Source organism: Vanessa tameamea, chromosome 16 (genome assembly GCF_037043105.1).
Source record: "Vanessa tameamea isolate UH-Manoa-2023 chromosome 16, ilVanTame1 primary haplotype, whole genome shotgun sequence".
Lineage (NCBI taxonomy): Eukaryota > Metazoa > Arthropoda > Insecta > Lepidoptera > Nymphalidae > Vanessa > Vanessa tameamea.
Genome location: NC_087324.1, coordinates 10,077,858 through 10,105,265, shown reverse-complemented (window position 1 = coordinate 10,105,265; position 27,408 = coordinate 10,077,858). Strand labels below are relative to the sequence as shown.

The following is a 27,408-nucleotide window of genomic DNA, read 5'->3' as shown; positions in this document are numbered from 1 at the left end:
TAAAACTGTACCCAGTGTGTCTTCGCTTTATTTATACGTGATAGATAACAGACGTAGAATCGCAGCAATTAACATGAAACGCTTCATTAAATTGGTATAAAAGATACATTTTTAACGAGAGCGTTGCTCGCCACTGCGTTTGAATAATCTTTTGTAATGAAAATGTGTAGAATGTTTTCTTATCATTCATTATAATATATCTTATACATATATTAATAACAAGTTGTCGTCGCTCGCGTTTTAGAGGTTGGTCGTCAATGATTAGTATGCCATATGCTTCCTTTGAATTCAACTTTGCTTCGAATGATATTTCACCAAATTCGATTAAGTGGATTGGCCGTGTAAGAGCAACAGATAGACAGACAGCAGAATTATTTTCGTATTTATAATATCAGTATTGATAATAATAATAAGTGTCTATGGTACACATAAAAGATATACATACAAGTGGCTTATATATTAATGCCTTGTAACTGAATTAGTGATCTTTTCCAAAAACCGAAAAAAAGCTGAATTCATGATATACTGATATCACGAGTTTTCACGCTTTAGGTATGATAGATTCTTTTGTTTTATATTTTTGCTTTGGCTATCATCTACTTGAACATTTTTAATTGTAAAATAAAAGTTTAAAAAAATATACAATTTAATGATACACCAAAGGCAAGGACCACAGATGTGTGGGGATAAATATAACAATAAAAAACATAAGGACAATAAATATATGAAATAATTACTTTACTTTGTTTTAGTAAGGAACGTTTAATAATCTATTCTTAGTAGGTTATTCTAAAAACTAAAAACCAAGGCTACAATTAGATGAGCAATCTTAGATTAAAGATATCGTACAATGTAGTCACTATTGTTGAAATTGTGTACACAGCGTATAAAGTGCTTCTGTGGAAATAACTTTATTTTCGTTTTAAGTCTACGGTACCAGCATCGTGCTGCCTGCCTGAATTCTTTGTATTATCTGAAACCACGTCGTGGTTTAGTGGCTACACAGCACGATCTATTCTGCACACCTGGCTAGTCCTCGAGGTTGCCCGCGGTGACCGAAATAAGGTCAAGACTTCGTTATGTAAAATAAATTCTTAAATTTATTATTTTATTTTATAGCATTTTTATGGCTCTTTTCCGGTAAGTGTTACAACTATTTCCCTTATGTAAAGTATGTGTATTATTTACTTTGTAGCGAATTACGATTATAAATTCAAGAACATACATAATTAAAACATTATTTCAATAGCCGCTTTTATTTTTTACAACAATATTTTTTTTTCTTTATACTGTAGTTAGGATTTAATCCACGTGCACGAAGCATTATAAAAGTTAATTAGCCACGAAGTTTTTATTCAACTGTTAAACATCAATATACTATTGTGTTTACATATATTACGTATATTTGCACTAGTGACTGCTAAAAGAAATATTAAAAAAAAGTTGTAGTTGTACTTAGTAACGCAAGTGAGAAGTTGTACTTCATCGGAGTAAATAAAAAAAAATGCATGCAAATTGGTAATTACAGTAAAATAATAATAATAATTAAAAAAAAGTATTTATTAGGATAAATATAATTTATAAATTTATAATAAAATAAACATTGTAAATAAAGATAAGTTGGCGGTTTACGAAAAAACTTCATCGTGTAGTTTTCACGTGTCCCTATAAGGGCGCATAACTATAATACACTTTCATAACGCACCAAAACGAATATCTATATAAAACCGATTTGTCTTTTAATGTGTCCGTAAGTATAAAAACCTAAGGTGAATTTAAATTTGAGTCAATATAACAATATACTTGTTTATTAATGTATTGTATTTTTTTTATAACAGTTCGCAGGGAATAATGAAATAAATATGTGTACATGATTATAACTCAATGTACAAAGACCACGCGAACGAAAAAGCGGCCATCGTTCGTTTCAAATAAAAGTAGCAATTACGAGTAATTACGTTTAGTGTTATCGTGATTCGTGTGTAACCATGAAGTAATTATAAAGTGTTAAATATATATTTGACACTATTATTCCATCAATTTAATAACAGTAGCTTATAAATATGATTTGTAAATGAATGATACACACAAAACGATCTTTGTGTGTTTATGTAATAACTAAAATGTTTTTAATATATATAAACGAAGCAACTCGAAGCCATAGATGTCACCCAAGCCTTCGCTCGCGATTTAAGCGTTGGTATAAGGTATCGTCCGGTGTTCGGCATAAAATGTATACTGTGTCCTTCCTATAGTTCAAGCTTGCTTCAAGCTATATTTCATCAAATTTCAAGATTCATTGGTTTGGTCGTGAAAGAGCAACAGACAGACTGACAGTATGAGAGGCAAATAGAGTTACATTCTTATTTATAATATTAGAATTAGATTAATGGTAGCTTTACTTAATATAGTTTGTTAAATTATTGGTATATAATTATATATATGTGATAATTTGATTTGATTTATTAATGACGAGTTCAATCTTAGCGCCGCCACTGAGCACTGTAAAAAATGCCACCGCATTATCCAATTTTGAATAATATCGAAAGTGAATATACAATTATTAAATAAATGATTCATTCATAGTAGAAAAAATATAATATTATATTTTGGAAGACGATAAAAGCATTTTGGATAACTGCGAAGTTTTTCCTTTTCTCATCCTACTAATTTCGTAACTCAGACGAACCAATAATTTGATGTGTAGGTCGCGCGATTTTGTAAGTGAACATATCTAGATCTAAAACTTGTTTTCTTTTAACATAAATGGATGGATGGAAAATTTTAGTTCAATCGATTCGTTTTAAATTAATGTTATAAGACTTTACCTAGACATAATAACAGGCGAACGGTAATTAAAGCGTGTAAAATTTGAATAACATTTAAATCGTCAAAATCTATTAAATACTTTACGATCTGAGTCACACTTACAGAGGCACGGTCAATGCATTCTATTACTTAAAGCCAAATAAATTAAGTAATGTCTTGAGAGCCGAGATGACCCAGTGGGTAGAAAGCGTGCATCTTAACCGATGATTTCGGGTTCAAATCCAGGCAGGCACCACTGAATTTTCATGTGCTTAATTTGTGTTTATAATTCATCTCGTGCTCGGCGGTGAAGGAAAACATCGTGAGGAAACCTGCATGTGTCTAATTTCAACGAAATTCTGCCACATGTGTATTCCGCCAACCCGCATTGGAGCAGCGTGGTGGAATATGCTCCGAACCTTCTCCTCAAAGGGAGAGGAGGCCTTTAGCCCAGCAGTGGGAAATTTACAGGCTGCTAATGCTATTGCTTGTAGAGTAAAAACAAATGGCATGAAACAGAACAAATATAAATGTTCGTTCATCCTTTAAATAGAGATAAGAAAATTGAATTTATAAATTCAATTACTTAGAGATCCGATGGATATTCTGCCAGGATTTGTGCTAAGTGTTTGACCTTTGTTGTGATTGGCAATAGTCGAACTATCGATACTCGACATTATTAGCATCGAAAACTAACATATCGATTCAATAGAGCTATACCTGCCGCTTAATATTGTGTTACGAGACTAGCCCTAGCCTCCATACGGTGCTACGTCATAGGATATTATAATTAATTATATCATTAATAATATCATATATTATAAATATATACAATTATTATTGTAATTAATTGATCAATAATTTGTACAACTTTAGTTAATATTATTTTATGGGATAACATTTAATATTTTAAAAATAATTGAGCTGACATAAGAAAAACAATTGGAGGATTGTGAGGGATTGTAAAAGATATATAGAGAGATTGGAGCATCATTGTAAAAAACATAATTTTATTGCCATCCCGAACTACTGAAATTACAATTGCGATCGCGGGTTTCATTCCGACTGACTGATCCTTAAGCTATTCTTGTACCTATGAACCTATTGCTATTAGATTAAGAATTATATCGTTACGCTCGATAGAAATATATATTCTTGGAAATATTGAAAATATAAACATCAAATATTATCTTTTATTAAATTTTGCTTATTGTATTCTATCAAATTTCATGAACCCTAGTGTTGTGTTTTCACTATCGATATTATCGATGATCATGAGTCGTAATTTTATAATAAACCATCTTGCACAACTTTATTTGAAATGCGTTAATTATATTAGTTTAGTTGTCGCCCGCGGATTCGCTTCCGTTTTAGGGGTCGGTCGTCAGGTCAGGTCAGGTCAGGTCGTCCTTTCTTGGCGTTCAAGTTTTCTCAATACCGAATTTCACCCAATTCGGATCAATGGTGTAGCCGCGAAGGCATAACAAACAGACAGAGTTACTTCCGTATTTATTAGCACAGATTACTATCAAGTATCACATTATAAAATTACATTATATGTCATTTGCATACAGTTTACCATTTTTCTGTGACCTTCCATCTTATCACAGAAGAACGATACATGAATTACCTGTATTGTATGTAAGTACATACTATTAACGTAATGACACAAATTCTAGACTTCAACAATGAGACACTACTGCGCAGCAGGTTTACCGTATTACATTGAGGTTTTAATATCTGCCTATTGTTCGATGTTATTTGTTGCCAACATTTATACCGATATCGTTTCTACTTTGGTGATAAGATGAAGTTTTGATCATAGACTGTTTTTTTTTAATAGGATATAAATTATTTTCAACTGTCATTGTGTCAAGTTATATTAAAATGGAGACGCGATTTTATGTTCGATACAAAAGTATCGATATGCCTGGACATCAATAATCTATATATAAAAGTTTTAAATTACGGAGAGCAGCTACTCATCTATACTAATATTATAAATACGAAAGTAACTCTGTCTGTCTGTTGCTATTTCACGGCCGAACGACTGAAATGAATTTTATAAAATTTGGTATGAACTAAGATTGAATTCCAAAGATGATATAGACTACTTTTTTTCATAACACCTGAAGACCACTCCTAAGCGTGAACGAAATCGCTGGCGACAACTAGTATTTTTTGGTATAAGTTTTATTTATATTGGCAAATGTGGTTCTTTTAGTTAGGCGTTACAGAAAGTAGTCTGCTCATGTATTAGTAAAAATATTGATATAGTATTAAAAACTTGATTTGATATAAATACTTATAAGTAAGTATTTTTAATTAATATTACTAGTCGGTTAAATGGTTACGTCGACTAAATTACAATTCTAAAGTAAAACTCAAGTTTATGATAAAATTAACGTATTTTATTAAAATGTTTTATTGTTAATTTTTAATAAACTCGGACAATTGTTTTAGCGTTGCGTGTTATGTTTAGTATTTAGTCACAGTAGTTATTATTATACATTTACCAAGTTATTCGATTTTTTAGCGTAACATACGTCTTGACAAGGTTACGTCGAATTTATTTTAATTTTAGATATTTAGTAAATCGAATAATATAATATCGATCGGTTGTTAATATGAGTACTCGTCTTTGGTTTAATTATTTTGTAGAGTATGATACAATTAATACTTACAAAAAAACGCCACTGTGATCTATGTATATGTAAATATTTTATACCGAAAATTTGCACACAGAAGTCTGAAACACCAGAAAATATATTCTTGCGTAACCGGATGATACATTTTGATTTCACGTATGCAGTCATACTTCAGGGGTTATAATGACTTTAACTTCGTAACTCACACGTGTAATGTTGAAAATGAACTTATGTTGATATGGAATTTTGAACAGTGTATCCTTTAAATATTACATAAAATAATTGTAACCAATGTCGCTGACATATCTCATTATGACGTTGCACGACTGCGAAGATTTTCGAGTTGAGTGGAACTGTACAGCATCTACCGGCATCGTCTGTCATATAGCCTTGTTATATTTTGTATCATAATAATGTCCGATACGTCTTGTGTGTCACCATGCGTTGGTTTTATTCTAGTAAACTTCACCTTAACAACTGCGCGAATCTTTAACCCAAAAGGTAGAGAGACTTCTGTGTTAGGGCTTTTTGGAAGACCGTCTGAGTTAGTATTATTAACCCTTCAAATATTCTACCGCAAAACAACAATACTTAGTATTGCTTAGTTTCGGTTTGAAGGGTGGGTGAGCCAGGGTAACTTTTGGCACCAAGTTGGTACATTGGCGATGGGATGGTTAATATTTCTGATAGTGCTAATATCTATGAGCGGTGGTAGGTACTTACCATCAAGTAGCCAGTCAGCCAGTCTAGCAAAACAAGCCCTCATTTTTTTCGACTTCAAGAAGTTTCTCAAACGGTATAAGTACATTATGTTTTTTGTTATTAAAGTATACTCACTTATAAAAAGCCAATATAATTGTAATATATGTAAGTAATAAGCATTTTAATCCCTGTTGTTTTGAGAAGAAGGTTTGAAAAAATTCAGACCGGTATATAATAACGCGCTTCTAAACGTTTGTAATTCTGTTTTTTTTTTATTTCGTTTTCTTTTGAGATTTTTAGCGATAAAGCTAAATGTCAGTGGCGTCCTTCCCATAATAAAATATCCACCACCGACAATAATAATAATCTTATAGTCATTTCTTATTTTAACTTAAACTGCTGAATCATTATGGCTATCTCTGAGTCGGGAATTCCTATACTGAACTCAAAAATATTGTCATTAACATTTGGTTCATCAGAGCCTACAAATTTTGCCGGTATTTTAATTTTATGGTGTTGACGTCATGTTCTTTTGAGCCGCTCGTCCACTTGAAATGTTAATAAATAAATAGTGCATGGCTATTTCATAAAGTGTAATCATACGTTCCAATCAGCATAAATTATAATGAAACACCACTGTGTTTTTCACTATATTTTTTTCACGATTGCTTAACTTTAACTTAAATTTTTACGATTGTTTAATTATTCAGATATTTAATTTATTTTCCACCCGAATGATCTGAATAATTCCTGTCCTGAACTTTACATAGATTAAAATTGTTACGTAATCTTCAGGACTTGATAACAAAAAAAAATCCAGTCGCAGATATTCGCTTGACAGTCATTTCATTTAAAAATGTCGATATACAATCGAGAATGGTAAAGTATTTTAAAACTTTGTCACTGTTATTTGTCGATAGAAATTCTTATAAATAAGTAATTGAACTGTACTTATTGTAATGACACAGGACTACCCATTACCGATATGTCTCGTAAACTGGATGTAATGAATCCATACACAATGCTGAGGTTATTCCATCTGTTTACAAAATCTATACTAATATTATAAAATATGATAGTAACTCAGTCCGTCTATCTGCCTGTCGGGCAAACTACTGAATCGCATTTGATGAAATTTGACATGAAGCAAGCTTGAATTCCAAGGAAAGGCTTCATACTCAAAACCTATGACCCCCGGACGATGCAGAGAGCTAAAATTAGTAATAAATTATTTTGAAACAAAGGTTTTATGGACTTGTAAACTCTGTTCCTCGGCATTTGTTTACATTTCGTGTCATTTGAAAGTTGCGATTATGTGTAGCGCCGTCGAAAGATTTATCATTTCAATTACTTAGTATCTTGAAAACGTACGGTGAAAAGTTTACATGTTTTCCGTCCGTTCGTTCTTTATCGGATCTCACGTGTACTTACTGCGGACGCAATCAAAGTAATTGTTTATTTAAAGTGCTAATACATTTAACCTTTAGTTACCTTTTTATTATATAAAAAGAAACGAGGGCTTTGACACGATAGATGTTTTTTTTTAATGTTATAATGACTAGGAAGGCAATTTGATTGAAAATAAAAAGTATATATAATTTAGGTAGATTTTATCCTTGCCTGTGATTTCGTTATCCAAGCAGCAATAGTAAGGACTGGCCGTGGACGCTCCATGTAAAATGTTTTAGTGTGTGAGAAACCCACACAACCCAATTGCAAACGGGTACCTCTCAGAAGGTGCATTTATTTAGAAAAAATACAAAACAAAGAATCTACTTTTCGATACCATATAATGAAAATGTCATGCGCAAGACTAACTACTAAACATACTTTACGAATCACAGTATTGTAATACTACCAACTTAATAGGACATCTGATATCAATGATATCAGATGATATGCCAGACTGTTTTTTTACAGTCGCATAACAAAGCCACTAGACCAATAAGGCAATTGAACATTCCAGTAATAATACTTAACGGACCGAAAAGATCGTATTTTGTTATTATTTTCATTTATCTTACATACATGTTTACCTAGTACAATAATCCTTATGGTATATACTACACACACATATATATATTCTATATACCTATATCAATTCCACTTCGATATTCTAGCCTCGTAATACTTCCGCATACTGCAGCAGGACTGCAGATAACATCTTTCGATCAAGTATATTGAAGTCAAAGTCGAACACCGGAACCGTATTTATAATATAGTATTTGTTCATCACTTAGAATATAATGAGACTTTTCTATTTATTTAACTTAATCGTATGTTCCACACGAATGAGTTGAGTTAGCACATACTCTGTGCTGGAATACAGTCTAAAAAGATGTGAAATATCTAAATGGTTGATCATTGAAGGGGATTTTATAATTGAAGAAATAAAAACAGTTTTGAGTTTCGTTACTGAATTAATGTATTTTCATTATTATTACTATCTGAGCCTGCGGCTTTACCTGCGCATGATACTTTACCTATAGCACACAAACCGTTACCCACTCAAGGGGGTCGAGGGATACGTTCTAGAATACTCAGATATTTAGATATTTGTTAGCAGATCTTCATTATTAGTCGGCGTTATTTACTTGAAGGCGCACTAAAATATTGGGAGATACATCGTTTCAAGATTTTGCTTCGTTCGATCGATAAAGATTTTAAAATACGTTTTTAAGATTAGTAAAAACATACGTTAAGATCATGTTTAGTGCAAGGATCATGTGTAAAAATTAAGTATCGAATTTTATAGGTAAAGTCATTAATGTTTTAAAGTTTACATTAGATATTAGTTACAATAAAATTGCGATAGCATTTTACGTCGTCCTCTGGCCCGTAAACCATGTCTTTGTAATAAATCATGTCTGTCGGCTGATCTGTTGCTACTCGCTGTGTGTTGAAAGAAGGACTTGTCACACAAGTGTCCTACACACTTTCATATTTATAAAACTACAAGCAAAACTGTCAGACAGTATACTGCATCTTCTGGTATATATGTATATTTATTTTTTAATATAGATTAATTTTATGTAATTCTATTGGAATATTTTTTGAAGCCGATATGGCCCATGTTTTACAAAATTTTAATTTACTTAATTTGTGTTTTTATGTGTGACCGGCGGTGTAAAAATATCGTTAGGAAACGTGGCCCGTAAAATCTACCTCATGTATCAAATCCGCATTGGATCAGTGTGGTGCTATACGGTTCAAAGTCTTTTTCCCGGAGATGACGAGATGAGACCTCTGACTAGCAGTGTGATATTACTTCACCTTATTTATTGATATCTTTATAAGGTGATATCGTTCCCATCGTGGTTTAACACTTAATTATACAATTACAATAATTATTACGGTATTTCTTAATTGTTATTAAGTATTTGTATTGTAATTAAGTCACTGTTAATAATTAAGAAAAAAATTTATCCAATTATCTTACATCTGCAAGAAATTAAGAAATTACTAACATAAATACACCGATACAAACAAAATAAAAAAATGTGTTCGTAACGTAAAAATCGAGTGCGGAAAAAACGCTCTATAAAAAGTACGAGCAAATTATTTTTTAAATTATCATCTAATAAATTGAGAATCTACATAATATTAATAATACAGTTTAATTGAATATATTATATTGATGGTTCTTGCTTTTTACCGTTATAATGTATTGTAGAACTGTACAATGTATTGTTGTGTAAATACTTGCTTGCTGGTAGGGCTTTGTGCAAGCACATCTGGGTAGGTACCACCACTCATTATATGTTCTATCGTCAAGCAGTAATACTTTGTATTGTGTTGCGGTTTGAAGGGCGAGTGAAGATACAAGCAGAAGGGGATATTAACTTAGTTCCCAAGGTTGGTGGTGCAATGGAGATGTAAGGAGTGATTGAAATTTCTTGCGCCAATATCTATGAACCGTGGTGATCACTTACCATAAGGGGGCCCATTTTTCGATCCGCCTACCTATTTAATAAAAAAAAACAACCTTCAATACTTTGCACTAAATCATTTTATCCCTTGCTTTGAAAATAAACTTTTAAACCGATATCCCTGACGTGTATATTTTGTTTAATTTAAGCGCCATTAAAAAAACAGCTTATTAAAAGTATTCGAACTGAGTAACGTCGCGTCATTATTGCCACTCAGTTTTAGGTTAATTGATAAGAAAACCCGTTCTCGGTATTTTATATACGTTTCCAAGATTCCGCTAAGAATCTATGTACGTTTTATGTTAATTCCACCATTCCATACATACTTAAATTATAAGCATTAGGATTATTTCTGCGATTTATTGTATGATAAAATCTTCCTGCGACTTCAGATGATCCGATCCTATTTTTTTTTGTTTTTGACAGTTAATGCTGTACTTAATTTGTATGTCGACGTTCATTGTCATGACTTTGTATTTCTATATCAAATTTTATCACGATTTCCTCTTTCTCTTCTTACTGTCTTGATCAAAAATACAAAATTGGAACTTCTATCACACTTATAATAAAAATCTGTTTTAGTTAGTTGGTTGTGCCTTTGATCAGGCACAATGTTATTTCTTGGATAGATGATTTTCCATGTATTTCTATTATCGTTTCCAAAGCCTTCCTAGTTTTTTTTCACAACAATTTTCTTAATTCCTTTGTATACTGCTAATTGACTATACTTAATACTTTTTTATATCTCGATATATATATGGTATCATAAATCATATTATATCATGATAATTGAAGATAAAACTAACATAACGGTCCCTTGGTCATCTGGTCAAAACTAGGACGGGCTTGTAACATAACCTTGAAGCGAAAAAGATATTTGTATAACATAATAAAAACATCTCTGTCTTATGGTTAATATTGTGTCTAGATTCTTAAATAATTGAAAAAGTAATGTTTTGATAGTTCAACACATTTTAATTTATAATTCACTTCAGATTTGAATGTCAGACTATTATTTTGATCGACTCGTATGTTACCCAGGTTTCCTTAAAATGTCATATCCTGCTTTTTTTTTTGTTTTGATTTTACATTTCATACGACCCTCACCCAACAACATATTATAATAATTCAATGTGCATGTGTCATTTAATTTATCGTTTACATTTAAAAAAAATTGTATTCCAATCCGATGACAGGTCATTGCACGACCATGATTTTGCGACTATAAAATATATTTTTTTTTTTATATTCTTTTGCAATCTTTCTTACTGTGTTGTCACTTTATATTTCAGATTCCAGTTTTACTGACTTTCTGTCAGTATCATTCGTAAATAAATATTCCTACTGAGCTGGTTGTTGTTGAAAGACCTTTTGTACGAAAACAGGAATAATTACTTCCGTGTTCCCCTATTGTATTAAGCCTTTTGTTTGCAGAGGTGGCGATGGATGCAATGCGTGCGTTCTGCCCGCGGCCTGGCTGCGACACGGTGGTACAAGTTCGCGCCGCCAGTCCCGCACATTGCCCTACATGCAGACACGACTTTTGTTCGCAATGCAACCAAGAGGTAACTCACATCTCCAATAACTTATGCTATCCTGGTACTCGCAAACTGAAATAGTTTTGTTATGATATATGGACACAACACAACTACGAAGACTAACTAGCAAAGGAAACAGATCTTACAACTCATATTACCCTAGTACTATGTACGACTAGTGCCAAAACTCCGTTTCTTGAACCCTCCATTTACCGTCCGAAATAGGAAAAATAGGGATTGAAACTTGTTTTAATATGGCAGGTTCTGTATGTAATAAAAATAATAGAGTCCTTTTTAATTTTATTTAATTATTTTGTACGCTTCATTGCTAATTTGAATGCCTTATTTTATGTCGTACATTTTATTTTCAAGAACCTGTAATAACTACTTAACAAACAATATTTCAAAAATGTACCATGTAGTGCATGCAATAAACACAAGTTTTCTAATAAAACGTTTTTGTATGTCTATTCTGAAACCGTGCGAACCATTGTCCGATGCGAAAGGCGACTACTTTCCACCGGCGCATTGTCTTGTTTCGTTAGGCATCGGCGGCTGCGAACGAGGGCCATTCTTTGTTCTCTATGAAAATGTTTGAAAAGCCCCTACAGTTCTGGATAAGCGTGAAATGTGCATACTCATCATGTAACATGTCATGTATTCATATTATAATTATTCATTTGTTTTACAGTACAGTATATCTACACGTAAATTTAGCAATAATTAAAAACACGCCGACTTACTGTTCAGGCTAAGTTAAAATAGTGTGGACGTACATTATCTGCAGTGTTTGACTGTCAAGTCACACAGAGCAAGGATTTGCAATGCTAGTGCCGTACGTTATTTTTATTATACAATCCGCAAGACTGGAACAGCTGAAGCAGAACAATATAGTTTTTTCGTTTCTCATGCTCCGAATGCCACCATTTTATCTATGTAGGTCTTCTTTAGTGGGAACAAGAACATCTTATCGGCTAGAGTACTAAAGTTAATTCGTCTGGCCTTTTGCCAGTATACGCTGTATGGTTCTAAAATATGAAGGACCATCGCAGTGAGTTCAAACTAATCCTTGGTTGTAGTTATAGTAAAGCCGAGCTAATCGAGTATTATCTCAGTGTTTTGAGCTTCCAGTGATACTATCTGACTTGTAATGGAATAATAGAAGAATATTGTATAATCACACGTTGCATGCACACATTCAAAGAAATGAAATAATATATGAATTTCAACTATAAACAGCGATGGAAATAGCAGTATTGATTGAAGGCCCTTGCTATTCAATATCCTTCGCTACGCTTTATAATGTATAATAAATATTACGTATTGTATATTATTTACTAATTCTTAGCTATATTTTAGTGTATAAAATGGAGGAAGACTTCCAAAAATAACGTAACAAGTTCAGTCAAAGATTAAGGCTCAATTAAAGAATGGTATTAAGAAGAAAAATACCTTTTTTACTTAAGACAAAATAAAAATTCAAAAGGCTTTCAGAGCATTAGCGAAACAATGCAGCTGTCGTCTAGGGCGAGGGCGGATCGCTTCACGCCACCAGTGAATGTAGGTCGAGCACAATGTTCTAGTGCCTTGCGTCGCGCGCCGTTGGCAACATTCCTGCGGTTGCACTCCATTAGCCTTCTGAGCGCCTGGTACTTGCTAACAACAACATGTTATACACACGTCACGATCGTTTTGTACTTAATTTATTTTAAGTTATAAAATTTAAAAAAAAAGTCAAAATATCGCGTTACAAGTTAATAACTGTTATTAACTGTTGTCTGTTACATTAAAGCTTCAGCATCAGTACCTATTAGTTTATAGGCTATAATTTGATTATCATTGTAATAGGCGTACAAACTTTACGAGCGAGCCTAACCACAATAAAAAAATGACTGATAAAACAATAGTTTTATCAAGTTTCACAAGCAAAATACAAAACGAAAAATAACGAGCAACTTACATTGCTTAATTTTTATTTATTGATTTATTGGAAAAGTTACACCATCAACATATCACTAAGCACTTAAAATTAATATCTGTTGGGTAACATACAAAATGATACGTCATTAAAGGTGTAAACAACACTGAAACATTGAAACTTAATCATTACTATTTCGTTAATGACTTTAGTTATAAGTAAATATTAATAAGATACTTAAATAGAGATATGGAACGGTTTTAAAATTAACGAATATAACGCATTCATTTAAAAAATTGCAAAATAATAGGCAACCTTCTTTTTTAGAGTAATCTAAAGTCATCGAAAACTATCCTAATGTCCCTTAACGTGTAGAGTACTATAGTAAAGCATAATTCATTGCTTAGTTAAAGTCTAAAGAATCATTGAGACAAAAGTCATACATTATTTATAACAGAAGAAATGACATTCATTTCCTTAGTTTTCCGAGGTAACTCAATAGCTAAGTAAATATGGAACTAGCTTTATGAATTCAAGTAGCGCACACGGCGCTAGCAACCTTCTAGTTGTTGTAGGTACTCTGTTTGTATTCTGAGCTCCTAGTACATAGCTCGCTCGTAAACCTATATTACAGAACCTTATTAAAAAAAAAGTTCAAATAAATTACTGAAGATCTGATTAATTATAAATACTAATTAGGTTATAATCTCTAAACAAATTAGTAATATAGTAAGGTTATAAAAAACGAAACTATAAAATGACCTTAATTAAAAAATATATTTGTTTGTAGTAATAATTCTTATGTGAGACAAGATTTTATTGATTTAGATACCTAATATGAGCGAACTGGTGTTAACACTAGTCCGGTTTTTCAAGAAATGTAAATAAAAATTTCTCTTTAGATAATCAGTTTTCTATAATTTTTTAATTGATTTTAATCATATCTTTGCCCCACGGCTTTACTCGCGGTAATGATACATGCCCGTTTCATAAACATGATTTAAACACGTATTCCTGTGTACAAATAATCCTATTTGGTACAGTCTATATACAGTCGCATAGAAAACATTCCACCTCGATCGTTATATTGTATATAAACAGGACAAGTTTAGGTTAATTTATTACCAGTGATTGATTACTTGACAATTTAATTAGCTACGTTTAAATGAGAAAATGTAAACGGTCCAATTAGGTTTGCTTATTTTTTAATTAAAGCGTTTTTTAATAAATCAAACGTTATTTAAAAACCCTTTATGTGTTTCGTGCTTGTTTCTGAGAATTATTTATCGTCTAACATCGAAATCGTGTTAAAATTTTAAAGCATTTTATGAGGGCCCTGCATCATATTCCACGATATAGTTCACTTTTATACTTAAGGTTGTTATATTCCGTTCAGCATTTCGTGATTTTGTTAACGTGACGTGAACACACAAACTCACATTTATAATAATATTGAGATAACGATTTGTTTTAGGACAAAGCTGTTTAGGTGTTTATTTTGTTTTAAAAACACCATCTAAAATAAGTTTGCTCAAATACTAATTTTAAATCAAAATATGATTTAATCCAATAGTATTAAATTTACCACCACTTAAATAACATAGATATGTTAGGTAAATACAAATTAATTATTATATATCCTGTATGAAAGTCAAAAAATACCAAGGCCACGCTAAAAAGTATATTCTCTTCGTAATGTACCTACATGAGTTATATTAAAAAATAATTCTATATGTATTTTTTTTAATTTGAAATGGCACTTCAATTATTTGTGATCAGGCAAAGGTTCTGATGAAAATACATGAATATTTTTTTAATCTGTACCCCTCAGTCGATACATGCTATTATTTTTGTAGCATAGAGTAGCTTATTTTGTTAATACTGTGTATAATTTTCTCGTTATACGCTTAAGACCTTAGAAAAAGTTTCAAGCGTAAACCCGCATTACAGATAGTAAATAAATAATTTGACACTGATTTATATTTCGTATCATTTGACAGATCGATTCGAATATATTACAGTGAAGTAGAAAATTATACTAATGATGTAGAGATTAATCATTTCCATGGTCATATGTCGTGTCAACAATACAATGGATTTTAACGTGTTTGACATGAAAGGAAAAGGATTTCGAAACTGTTCGTTACTAACACAAACGGTTTGAAGAAATTTGATATGAAGCAATATTGAACTCCAAAGAAGGACAAAGGATACAATTATTATGCCTCACCAACGACCAACCCCTAAAATGCCAGCAAAGCCTTGGGCGACAACTAGTTATTAATACCTATATATTAAATTTACTTTGGTTGATCAAATCGAATAATAATCATTTAAAATTTAAATAAATTATTATTGGTCAACATCACATACATTACTCTGATCCCAATGTAAGTAGCTCAAGCACTTGTGTTATGGAAAATCAGAAGTAACGACGGCACAAACATCCAGACCCAAGACAACATAGAAAACTAATGAACTTTTTCTACATCGACTCGGCCGGGAATCGGACCCGGGACCTCGGAGTGGCGTACCCATGATAACCGGTGTACTCACTACTCGACCACGGAGGTCGTCATAATTATAAATAAAGTTCGCGGAACTGATGTAATTCATTACGATTAGGAAAAAATCACAGAAAAAAGAAAAATGATATTACATCAGAACCAATTAATTTTCAATTTCCACTGAATATAATATTCACAGAATAACACATTCAAAGAAGTATTATATTATTTCTATGGACATATAAAGTATTCAACTTCATTGGCGATTAAATTATCTAGTTCCGGAAAATACTTGTATATTTTCCGGAATTATTATTTCAATAGTTGATGACTTAGTAGCTAACTTATAAGATCGAAGATCCTGACGAGGACCTTGGGATATGGTCCAAGTTTTATCGTCCGAGCTATATTTTGTCATATTGAATTTAGTGTCCCATCAGATTATGAGATTTAGAGATTAAAGAGGGCAATTCTGTTAGAGTACCAACTTGTGCATTACGAAATAACCCGAGCAGAGGACTACAGACTATTTCGAAATTAATCGCCATGGTCGAAATCGGGCGTCATTTATCATTTGATATTTTCATCACCGATCTTTCGTGTCCCCCTCCTCACGTCCCCCTTAACAATTGCGAAATAAACTGTTGCCATATTTAATTCGCAATACGCATATAATTGTCCGAAATTGATATTTTGTTCTGTTGGACAAACCAAATAAGAATGACATAAACTTTTTCACTGATTTCAAAAAAAGTAAGAGTTTATCAAGTCGTTTCGTTTGTATCTTATTTTATGTTTGTTACCGCAGAATTCCGTAATTTGGATATTTCTTTTGGTATTTTGTTCTTTGGGATACTTCCCGTTTGATCTTATTTAAATTTCAAGAATAGATGTGCATTCAGTTATTTTTTTGTTAAGTTATAATGCATATAATTACGAAGTGATTCTTAAAGACGGTACTGTCAAAACTTTCAGATATATGTATCTCTTTAGAAGTAAATATTTAAAAATTTTGATAAACATATACCTATATATATTTATTGAGTAAAGTAAAGCAGCGCTACAATCGGGAGAATCTTGAACGTTTTTAATTAAATTACATATATAATCAAATAAATACGTCACGTACATCGTTTGTCGGATTATAACAAACGTCGTTTTAATTAAGAGTCATCTGCTTGATTAACTCCGACCGACTGAGATTAACGAACCATACATTGAATTACTCGAGTTATATATTATTATGTAAACTTGAGTTAGGAAATACGTTTGTGTGCAAATAAATATTTTATTTATTTTTATAAATTTGCTTTTAATTTATTTATGTTCAAAAATATACATCAGAGATAGCCTGCATACTATGAACAATGATACGTTATAAATGTATTTTTTTTTAGTATTAGTATTTTAAAATACTACATGGTTGTATATAGTATGTATGAACATTACCTAAAATATGTATTCAGCTCAGACGTAGCTGTAATATATTGTTGTATTTATTTTATCCACTATTACGATAAACCAAAATTAAATGGAACTAAAAGGGAATTGCCAATGTTCGCATAACATTCAATGAAAGTAATTCATAATTTACAGAATTTATTTAAATTTTAAATGAATAACTATTGAAAAGCTAAAGAATTGTTGTCCTATTCGAAAGTAAACAAATATTGATTTGATGACTTTAATCGAAACCTTTTATAAATACAATTTCATCATTATAGGACTGAACAAAATTGGCAGATATATTGTTTAGTGATTTGAGCTGAACAGACTTAAAATCCGAAATTTATATATTATCTTTGGATTCGCTCTCATTGGTTACTTAAATATATCAAGTCAATCAAAAATATATTCTGATATTCCAAAGGCAGACCTGAATTCTATAGATTAATTGTATTGTTATCTAAAAATTCACGCAAAACTATTCCTTGTCAGTGAATAAATTTATTCAAAATTGAATTATGATAATTAAAATAGGTAAGTAGTAATCGTGACTGTATAATTAAAATTCCAGAACCAAATTTAAACTCGTTATTTTTATGTTAGCGACGAAATTATTTCGAAATTTTCCATCGCTGAGCCAATTTATAATAATATAAGAAATTTAACGAATATTTTATATATCGTTGACTGGAGTAGACTGTCCGTCGAGCCGTAACGCCATTGGTTCGTCTGTAAAATGATTCGTAATATAATAAATTATATATCATGTAAGTTTGCCATAGAATAATATAGTGTAGAAATTAGGCCTTAATTGATTACTAATAAATGATACTTTATCCGAGCCAAGATGGGCCAGTGGTTAGAACGCGTGCATCGTAACAGATGATTTCGGGTTCAAACCCAGTCAAGCACCACTGAATTTCATGTGCTTAATTTGTGTTTATAATTCATCTCGTGCTCAGCTGATAAGGCTTTTAGTTGTTTGAATTTATTTTTTATCATACATTTCGTGTTATATGAAAAAATAAACGCATTAGAAAATCTAAAATAATCTAATATATCGAACATGTATTCTATGCTTAGGTGGCACCTCCAGCTGTCCGAAGTCAGTCCGGAGACACGGATTTCGAGATTTCCCCCTTTCTCAGGCATATCTTCACTGGTAGCTCTGCGTAGTTACTTTTTACCTATAAGTTCGGGTTCTATGAAGCCTGAAGTCTAACTATATATTTTGTAAAAATATATTTAGAAATAAGTTTTTTATATGTTCTTTTCCAGTGGCATGGTGGATTATCTTGCGAAGCGGCCGCCGCTTCGTCCTCTATGGCGGGTGTGGGAGCGCCTTTGCTACCCGACTCCGAGCTGATAAAACTGTGTCCGATGTGTCGAGTGCCCATTGAAAAGGATGAGGGTTGTGCTCAAATGATGTGTAAACGCTGCAAGCATGTGTTCTGCTGGTACTGCTTAGCCTCTTTAGACGTAAGTATTCTATTTCTCTAGTTAACTAAAAGGTACAGCCTCTGAACGTTCCACTGTTGCGCTAAACATGCTCTTCCCTTGGGCAAGAAGATAGGATCTTACCACTCTCTTTAATAAAATTATTTAAAAAATAATACTTAATTTTTTGTTTTTATTGTATTATATAATTATGATAATTTTTGTAAAATTAATTTAAATGTTACAATTTGTATCTGTTACGCTTTCACGTTTTAACTATTCATCATGATAATTACTTGGCAAAGACGTTGTCAAGGGTAGAGAGAAATCATAGAATAGACACACCCCCACTCCTCAAGTCCCCGTAACATACGGGCGAAACCGCAGGAGCAATTTAGTAACTTTATGAGCTGAACTCCCACATAATATCAATCATCATCCCAGCACGTGTAATCTCAGTAAACTCGTAACGTTTACTTTACATCGTATAAAGCTTTCATAAGCCACTCGTATCCTCTAAATCGGGCCGGGGACGGACCGCAGTGTTATAATTAGACTGGAAGTTGGACCAGTTCCCTTGACCCCTTATAATGGATTTGATTTATGAATGATCAAGTTGGGCAACTTTTAGAAGCTTGTATTAGCAGGGTCTGTGTGAAAACCGGACATTGTTCGGGTACAGTTAAATCTTTGCTAACATCTGATAAGCAGTATATAAATACGTAAGGCGTCATCGCCCCCATAATTTTTATACGAGTGTACACAGACATTTAGTATGAAGATCAATTAACAATCATTTTCTACTAATGTACAGCCGACTTGAAAATATAACATAAACATAACATAAACATAAAGCCTTGAAAATATAAAGCCATCAAATTAAAAAGTAATGACCTTTACGATTTTACCAATCATCATGATGATTAGTTGAACGGTATAGCGGAAATAACTTCTCTAATTGACATAATATTCTATTAGTACATACAAAAAAAGTATTTATTATATGTGTTAATTTACAAACGACCATATATATATATAAATAATTACGAAGGGATTTTAGTTCAGCGACGTCGAAAGGAATAATACATGTTACTTAAGGCTATCACATAAAAACGTCTTGGTATGCCCTGGTTGGTAGATTATTTAAAAAAAAAAAATTGTAATTCCAGGATGACTTCTTGCTCCGTCACTACGACAAAGGTCCCTGCAAGAACAAACTAGGACATTCGCGAGCTTCAGTGCTCTGGCATCGTGCACAGGTAATAATTGTCAATATAACGTGTAAATATTTTGGCTTTATTTGATTGTTTATGTGAAAAAACTTTTGGCTGCATATATTTATCTGTAAGAATCATAATCAGCTAGGGTAGCTGCAAGTTTTTACTTGGTGGTTGGCTCTGAGCATACTCATCTTTATAGCTACCACCCACTCATCAGATAATCTTCAGCCAAATAGTTTTTTTTTTTTGCATTAACAGCCTGTAAATTTCCCACTGTTGGGCTAAGGCCTCCTCTCCTTTCTGAGGAGCATATTCCACCACGCTCTAATGCGGGTCGGTAGATACACATGTGGCAGAATTTCGTTGAAATTAAACATTCAGGTTTCCTCACGATGTTTTCAAACAAATATAAATACTTGGTATTATCGTGTTCTAGTTTGTAGGGTGAGTGAGGTTTCAATGGCACAAGGGAGATAACATTTCAATTCTCAAGTTTGGCGTTGTCGGTGATGATTAATATTTCTTTAACGCTAATACTTATGTGGTGACCACTTATTAGTAGACCAATTTGTCAGTGGCTAGATTGAATTAAAAAAAAAGATTTCAAAACGCCACACGTCATCCGTTCTTTCAAGACTACAGTGTCTCGCTCGACCACCGACGAATTCTCAATCTCTTATAGTGTCATATTTGATAGTATTTTTTTTAATGTTTATAATTGTGTTTGTTATGTTTTCAGGTGGTGGGTATTTTCGCGGGCTTCGGCCTCCTGTTGCTCGTTGCGAGCCCGCTGCTACTTCTGGCTGCGCCTTGCATCGTCTGTTGTAAATGCAGGTAATGTGTCATCATATCGACTAAAATAAAAATATTTGAAAAAGCGTAACTTCTTAAAAATATTTCAGTAGAAGTCTCTCAAAGCTTTGTTTTCTTATAAATGTTTTTTTTTTTTATTATTATGTCACATATTCGTTGGTCCGTTTAAACTGGTTGCTCTAAAGCCTATTTAAATGTTTTATGTATATTTCGTTAGGTCCAATAAGATATCGTAGATATTAACAATACATTTATATTTCTATAATGTATATCAGAATCTATTATTTTGACTATAGCTAAATAGTTCAGTGATGTTCATGCTGCGCCGACCCCAAGTAAAATTGGGATAAGGGCAGGAGGATGATGATGATGTATGAGGAAATAAATGATACAACTAAATCTTTAAGAGATTTTTTACTAACAACTTCACGTATCTAAAACATTTATTCTAATGTTATAAATGCGAAAGTAACTCTGTCTGTCTGTCTGTCTGTCTGTTGCTCTTTCACGGCCTTAACTACTGAACCGATTTAATGAAATTCAGTTCGAGTAAGCTCGAACTTCAAGGAAGGACATAGACAACTTTTTTTGCCTAACGCCTAATGACTAACCATTGAAACGCGAGCAAAGCCGCGACCGGCAGCGAGTATTGTATTTATTTATGAAATAAAATATATTTTATTATATTACTACGGCATTTTCCCAACTTTTCAGACTCTGTAACCCCAACACCAAGAATCTTGAAGAAGTCGACGAGATAGAGAGTATAAGTCCAGGAAGAGAAGACGATGGGGACGAGATAACACGCGCGAGGTATCTCTCCGACTGACGGCGACGTTACTAATTTGGGACGTTTCAAAATGTACCCTATGTGCAGGTAATACGTACCACTGTCGTGTGTAAACGTTTGAGTTATTACGAAGAATAATTCGATTGGTTGTTGGGAATGATCGTGAAGGTTAATCGAAGGTCACTTTTCCATTAAAATGCAATGTGATAATGACGGCTTAGGATCGATGTTAATTTTTTTCTATAATGAAACTATTTATTTAGTACGGATATGACATTCAAATTATAGTTGGAAATGGAAATTCCGTTCTCACGTCAACTTTTCTATGGTGGGCGTGGTATGTTCGTAAAGATATATTGTTCAAAGTAGTTGTGTGATGTCGAGACACGAGTACAAAATGGAAGGTCTAAATTAGCGATATGTTCAGGCCCGTCGGCTCCGAAAGTAGGGGAAATATGGCAGTAGGAGAGAGCTTAACGTCTTCAATATAAAAGTCGAAGATGAATGTTTGAGCTTGATGAGTAAAATTCAAAGTCAAAGTGTACCGCTTATTTCGGATGCAAAAAGTGCGGAAACAGAATCACATAAAGTACAGTTGGGTTATTCTGTCAGAACAAACTCGAAACTCACCGCAGAACACGATTGTAAATGTCAGAAATGATACGAGACTGACTATAATTGTTAAAACATTGAAATGTTACATCTATCAAAATAGCGTATTCGAAGTGAGTTTTTATAGAATAACACTTCTGATGAGTGAAAATGAGTTTGTTTATTGCTGTATGTTCTCTTTAAACGTGCTAACGTCTTGTCGATGTGTGTATAGGCTCTACAGGTACGCTTAAGGCGGGTCTGGATGTACTTTATTGTATTAGCGAGTTTTAGTGACGAATATATGTTTCAAATAGACGCAAAAATGAGACAGTCTTAATGACTAACATAATATAGTAAACGACCTCAAAGACTAATAACCGTAGATTTCATATATCTAAGATTGTCGTACAAATTGTCACTTGTTTTTGAATATTGAATATAAATAAAAATACCAAATATATCCTCAATATTAATATAAAAAAATCGTTGTAATTTTGGCTTTTCAATAAATATATATCGACTGTTTTTTAAATGTGTTGCCAAAAAGCTTGATCGAAAGTATACGTTTTCCATTAACAAATATCTGTAATACTAAAATTTAAAATGTTTTTGTATGGAATACCTGGGAGGAGCAGATCGTGAATTTGTACGGACTAAATAGTTATATATCATATACACGATGAAACTAAAGCGACATATACTTTATTAAATAAATGTTTAGTCCAGTATTTAGCTGCTTTAACTGGCCTTTCAATTCCGTTTCAATATAAATACAGCATAATTTGTCAAGGTCATACTTTTTTTTTTTTACAAACATTGTTCTGGACGCTTCGTGTGTAGCGCCGGCTTTAATTTGACTAGAAACATATGTTTTATATTTGTTGCGTTGCAACGAAGTTCTTACATTTGTTGAAACGTGCGCTATTGATGTCCGGTGTATTTTGATTACGGGTGGTTATTTTCTACAAGCCGTAATTTAAAAGACTCCCTATAAAAATGATTCGTATGTTTTGAAGCCGCGTGTACTTATGTGACGTATAGGAGTGACTTTAACGGCTCGTAACTCGTTATCTCATCAGCTGATTAAACAAAGAATGAAACCGGGTTTTAAGCAACTTGTATTATTTTTAACATAACTACTTTTAATTCAAATACAATCAATCTATAAAGATGCATTAATGTAAACATACGAAAATAATCTAACGAGTTTAGATATAAACGGGTATAAAATATTTGAATCTATAGCCGACATCAAGGCCCATGATATATCTAATTAGACAGTATTTTTGAATGTTATTAAATAACGTCGACAAAACAAAACTGTTATTTTGCCTATAAATATTTAAAGTACTCTAATTCAATAATAAATATTCATATATACTTATATCATATATTTGTGTCATTTTAAAATATAAATCTCAAATATTTTCGATAGATACACAAGTAATTATTCAAACAAGTAAATGTAGATGGCATTAAAGTTAATTGAAAATAAGTATGTGTAATTTAAATACGTGTGGAAGGCAATCGTGACATCGATTCATTCATTTTTTAAATGTTAGTGATTTAGCTCAATAAAATATTATTGCTTCATTTTTTTTAAATAGCAACTTATCGTGTAAAAAGTTGACTGATATTTTGTTGTAAGGAAACGAGACTGATGAATGAAAAACGTCGAATGATCGCCACTATTCATTTTTATTTATTATCACAATAGCAACATTCTTAATAATAAACAAAACATAGAAACCCATAAATTATAGATCTAATTTTTTAATTCGTATTAAAAAAAATAAAGATTATAATTTGACTTGAAATTGTTTTGTTTAATTTTAGGCTTATTTTTTTATTTTGAATTTTTCTATTAACTATTCACTACGAATATTACGCCAATAAAATAAACTTAATTTAGGTACTTCTTAAGTTAGAGATTCGCGCGAAAAGTTAATATAAAATGGCGGATAGTATGTATATATTTTTGTAAAAAAAAATGTTAGTGCGCTTAGCGTGCATTTTAGTTGCGTAGTTTAATTATATAAAAAGAATGAGTATACTGTAAGAAATACAGTGAACAGTAAAGTTATGACATTATTTACATCGACAACAAGCACAAAACAGTTTAAACGAAACGTTATTTTTATAATATTGTCTTGAATACGAAAAATACTATTTACAATGATTTTGATATGATTTCGATATAACAAGTTCATAACTCTATTGGACGCTGTACAGATAAGATTGAATGCGAAACAAAGTCTAAAAGTGTTAAGTGTAACTGCAATGCAGTGAGAGACAATGCATATTATATTTATAATCTATAGTTTATTTTTTCATTAACCTGTGATTGACTTAATGTCAAGTCAGCTGTATATTGTTCTAGAAACATTCAAATATGCACTGCTTTTCCTGTGTGCCCTCACACGGAGCCTTAACTCGTAATTATATGGTAGACATTTTAAAAATATTAATTTATTGTAAATAAGGGTTAATATTGTACTTAAATACGAGGATCCATGGATGAAATTACGTGATGAAATCAATTAATTTTCAAGAAATTAAATAATAAATATTACCAATTGGGCAGCCTCTTTTGTGATAGATATCTATTATCTGTGAGAAGAAACTGTCCATCGTCAAAATAAAAGAAATGGTTGTGTGTTTAATTTACAAGTAAAAGAACTACAAACTCCATTGGTCCTCGATAGCTTGTTGTAGCAAGCTAGTTGAAGCATTTGTAGACTTAAATGGAAATCATCTGTAGATTAGATTAACTCATAAGAGATCAATAGTTCTATTAGCTTATTATTTGTCTATGGTATATATATTGAAGATTGTCGTTGTTTTAATGTAAAAATAGACACAAATTTTTGTAACTGATATTTTTTTTTCGATGTTTTAGATAGAAATGTTATGAAAAAATTGAATGTTTTTTTCATTGAATTCCAGATAAAACATTAGATTAACAATTATATAAAATCTTACTAATTTTTTGTCTGTTTTGAAAGCAGAATTGTAAATATGAAGAAAAACTTTATTTTTGTTATAAATTGTACTTCTCGTTTATTTTGTGTTGAATCAAACTTTTGTTTCTATTAATTTAATTATAAAATAATAAAGAATTTTTGAATAAATCTTAAGGTGTATTTCATTCATCCTAATCCAATTCAACACATCTCAAATATGTATGTTCATAAACATTCACAAAAATAATTATAAATACATAATCATACATTCTTGGCTTATTGCAAGAACATAGTATTTGTTACTATTATTAATATAGATTCCTTTTTCTTTGTCATAAATAATTTGACACACGAAAAAAAAAAATACTAAGCATGGTAAAACTAACCCTTATTTAAATGAGTTATTAAACTATCATACTATAAATTTCCTTTGAGGAATTTATTCCACCACACTTCTCCATTAAGGGTGTGTAGATAGGCATGTGGCAGAATTTCATTCAACATATATAGTAAACAACATGTTTCATGAGCACAACCTTGACATGTGCAGTAATAAATTTTCTCTTTCGAGCTTTAGAGGAATGAAGGCGAGGCTGCAGGCAATTGTTCTGTCAATTGATGGTTGTCATCTCTTGGACTCTCACTTATCATTCAGCTACTATAATTTGACTGAAGGTATATGCGCAAACTTCCCCCTACTACTGCTCATTTCTGCTCACGACTCATGCTGGCATTATACAGATTTCTAGAATGTTTCATCACCAGAAACAAATGCCTATGAGAAATGAGAACTGCTGCATTGACCTGTGCTCCCTTGGTTTAAATCCATGTTCTATCTTGGGCTAACTTGCTTATAGTTAGTATGAAGGTCTATATACAACAAATACTTTTTTATAAAACTTTAAATCACATATTACAGCAAAATTTACACAAAAGTTTACACCTAAACCTACCTCCAAAATCACTCTCAGTGAAAAGCGCTTAAAAATCTGTTTAGTATATTTTGAGTTTATCGCAGCACTAGATTTAATTTATTTTACTCTCCAAATAAATATTTATTGTGATAGAATATTTCCTATCTGTTAAGAAGATTAAGTAAGGTTTTGAGTTCAAAAACAAGTTAATAATTTAAAAAATATCACTTTAATTACATTTAAAGTTGATGTTTATTAACTAAGGACTAAATCTTTTTACAAACACTTAAATAAATTCACCTAAAATTTACACTATGTTGATATTGAATTACACAATGATTTACCAAATCCTTTTCAAGCCAGCTGTGCAGTCAAATAATAAAGGATTCTTAAATTCGCCTCTCATATCAAGCATATAATGCATTAAAGTATTTTTAACCTTAAGTGGTAGTTGAACCTTTGCCGACTTTCGATTATCTTTACAACATACAAATTCAATAGGAACTTTCATAATTCTGTTACTACCAAAAGGTGCATAGGTAACAAATGTTAGGTATCGTCCACCTTTGTTAAGAATTAATAACCTCACTGATTTGAGTGTGTACATCCATATCATTGCCAGAGATCCAGTTCCTGCAAAAACAGATGTAAATAAAGCATTTATGGGTATAATGGATACATTTAATAAATGATAATATTTACCAATGATTATTGATAATGTCCCTAATGTATTCCTATATTTATTTTCGCCTAAATTAATTTTTCGATACCATGGAGTATCGTCTGTTATCTTCGACTTGTCAACGGGAGCATCTCTCAAATTTTGTAATGCAAATAAACCCAGATATGTCCAAAACATATATTGAACAACGGCGAATATATTCATGTACATATAAAATTTGGGATTTTCATATTTAAATAATATAACGTCCTTTACTACATTCGTGTTAACATCATGAATTGTTTTTGTAACTACCGAACTAAAAGGTTTATCATTTTTTAGTTTACTAAATGTGCTGTTAATAGGATAACGTAGCCTAGCAACTCTTTTTAAAATTACTGGAGCATAAGATAGAATAGACATATTATTACGTCTTGTAAGACTTCAGTAATAAAATAATCAAAATTATTTAAAACATAACCTAACTTCCTAAATCCTACCTTGTGTCAATGTCACAACA

General features: G+C 31.8%; 2 protein-coding genes across 3 annotated transcripts in view; one reads left to right on the top strand and one right to left on the bottom strand.

Moving 5' to 3' along the window:
• The window catches only part of LOC113395501 (probable E3 ubiquitin-protein ligase RNF144A), a 135,200-nt gene extending 113,149 nt beyond the window's left edge, over positions 1-22,051 (top strand). For both annotated transcript variants that reach the window (XM_026633091.2, XM_064217346.1), the window contains 5 exons: positions 11,522-11,652; positions 18,775-18,975; positions 20,103-20,192; positions 20,893-20,987; positions 21,681-22,051. In XM_026633091.2, the coding sequence (XP_026488876.1) occupies positions 11,522-11,652; positions 18,775-18,975; positions 20,103-20,192; positions 20,893-20,987; positions 21,681-21,795 (632 nt within the window). In that variant the 3' untranslated portion in view covers positions 21,796-22,051. The remainder of the gene's footprint in view (positions 1-11,521; positions 11,653-18,774; positions 18,976-20,102; positions 20,193-20,892; positions 20,988-21,680) is intronic.
• Positions 22,052-26,547: 4,496 nt separating this feature from the next.
• LOC113395515 (transmembrane protein 223) lies at positions 26,548-27,397 on the bottom strand. Its single transcript, XM_026633105.2, has 2 exons — positions 26,930-27,397; positions 26,548-26,860 (listed from the first exon to the last, which is right to left on the bottom strand). The coding sequence occupies exons 1-2, from the start codon at positions 27,309-27,311 to the stop codon at positions 26,568-26,570; spliced, it is 675 nt and encodes a 224-aa protein (XP_026488890.2). The 5' UTR covers positions 27,312-27,397; the 3' UTR covers positions 26,548-26,567.
• Positions 27,398-27,408: the final 11 nt, after the last annotated feature.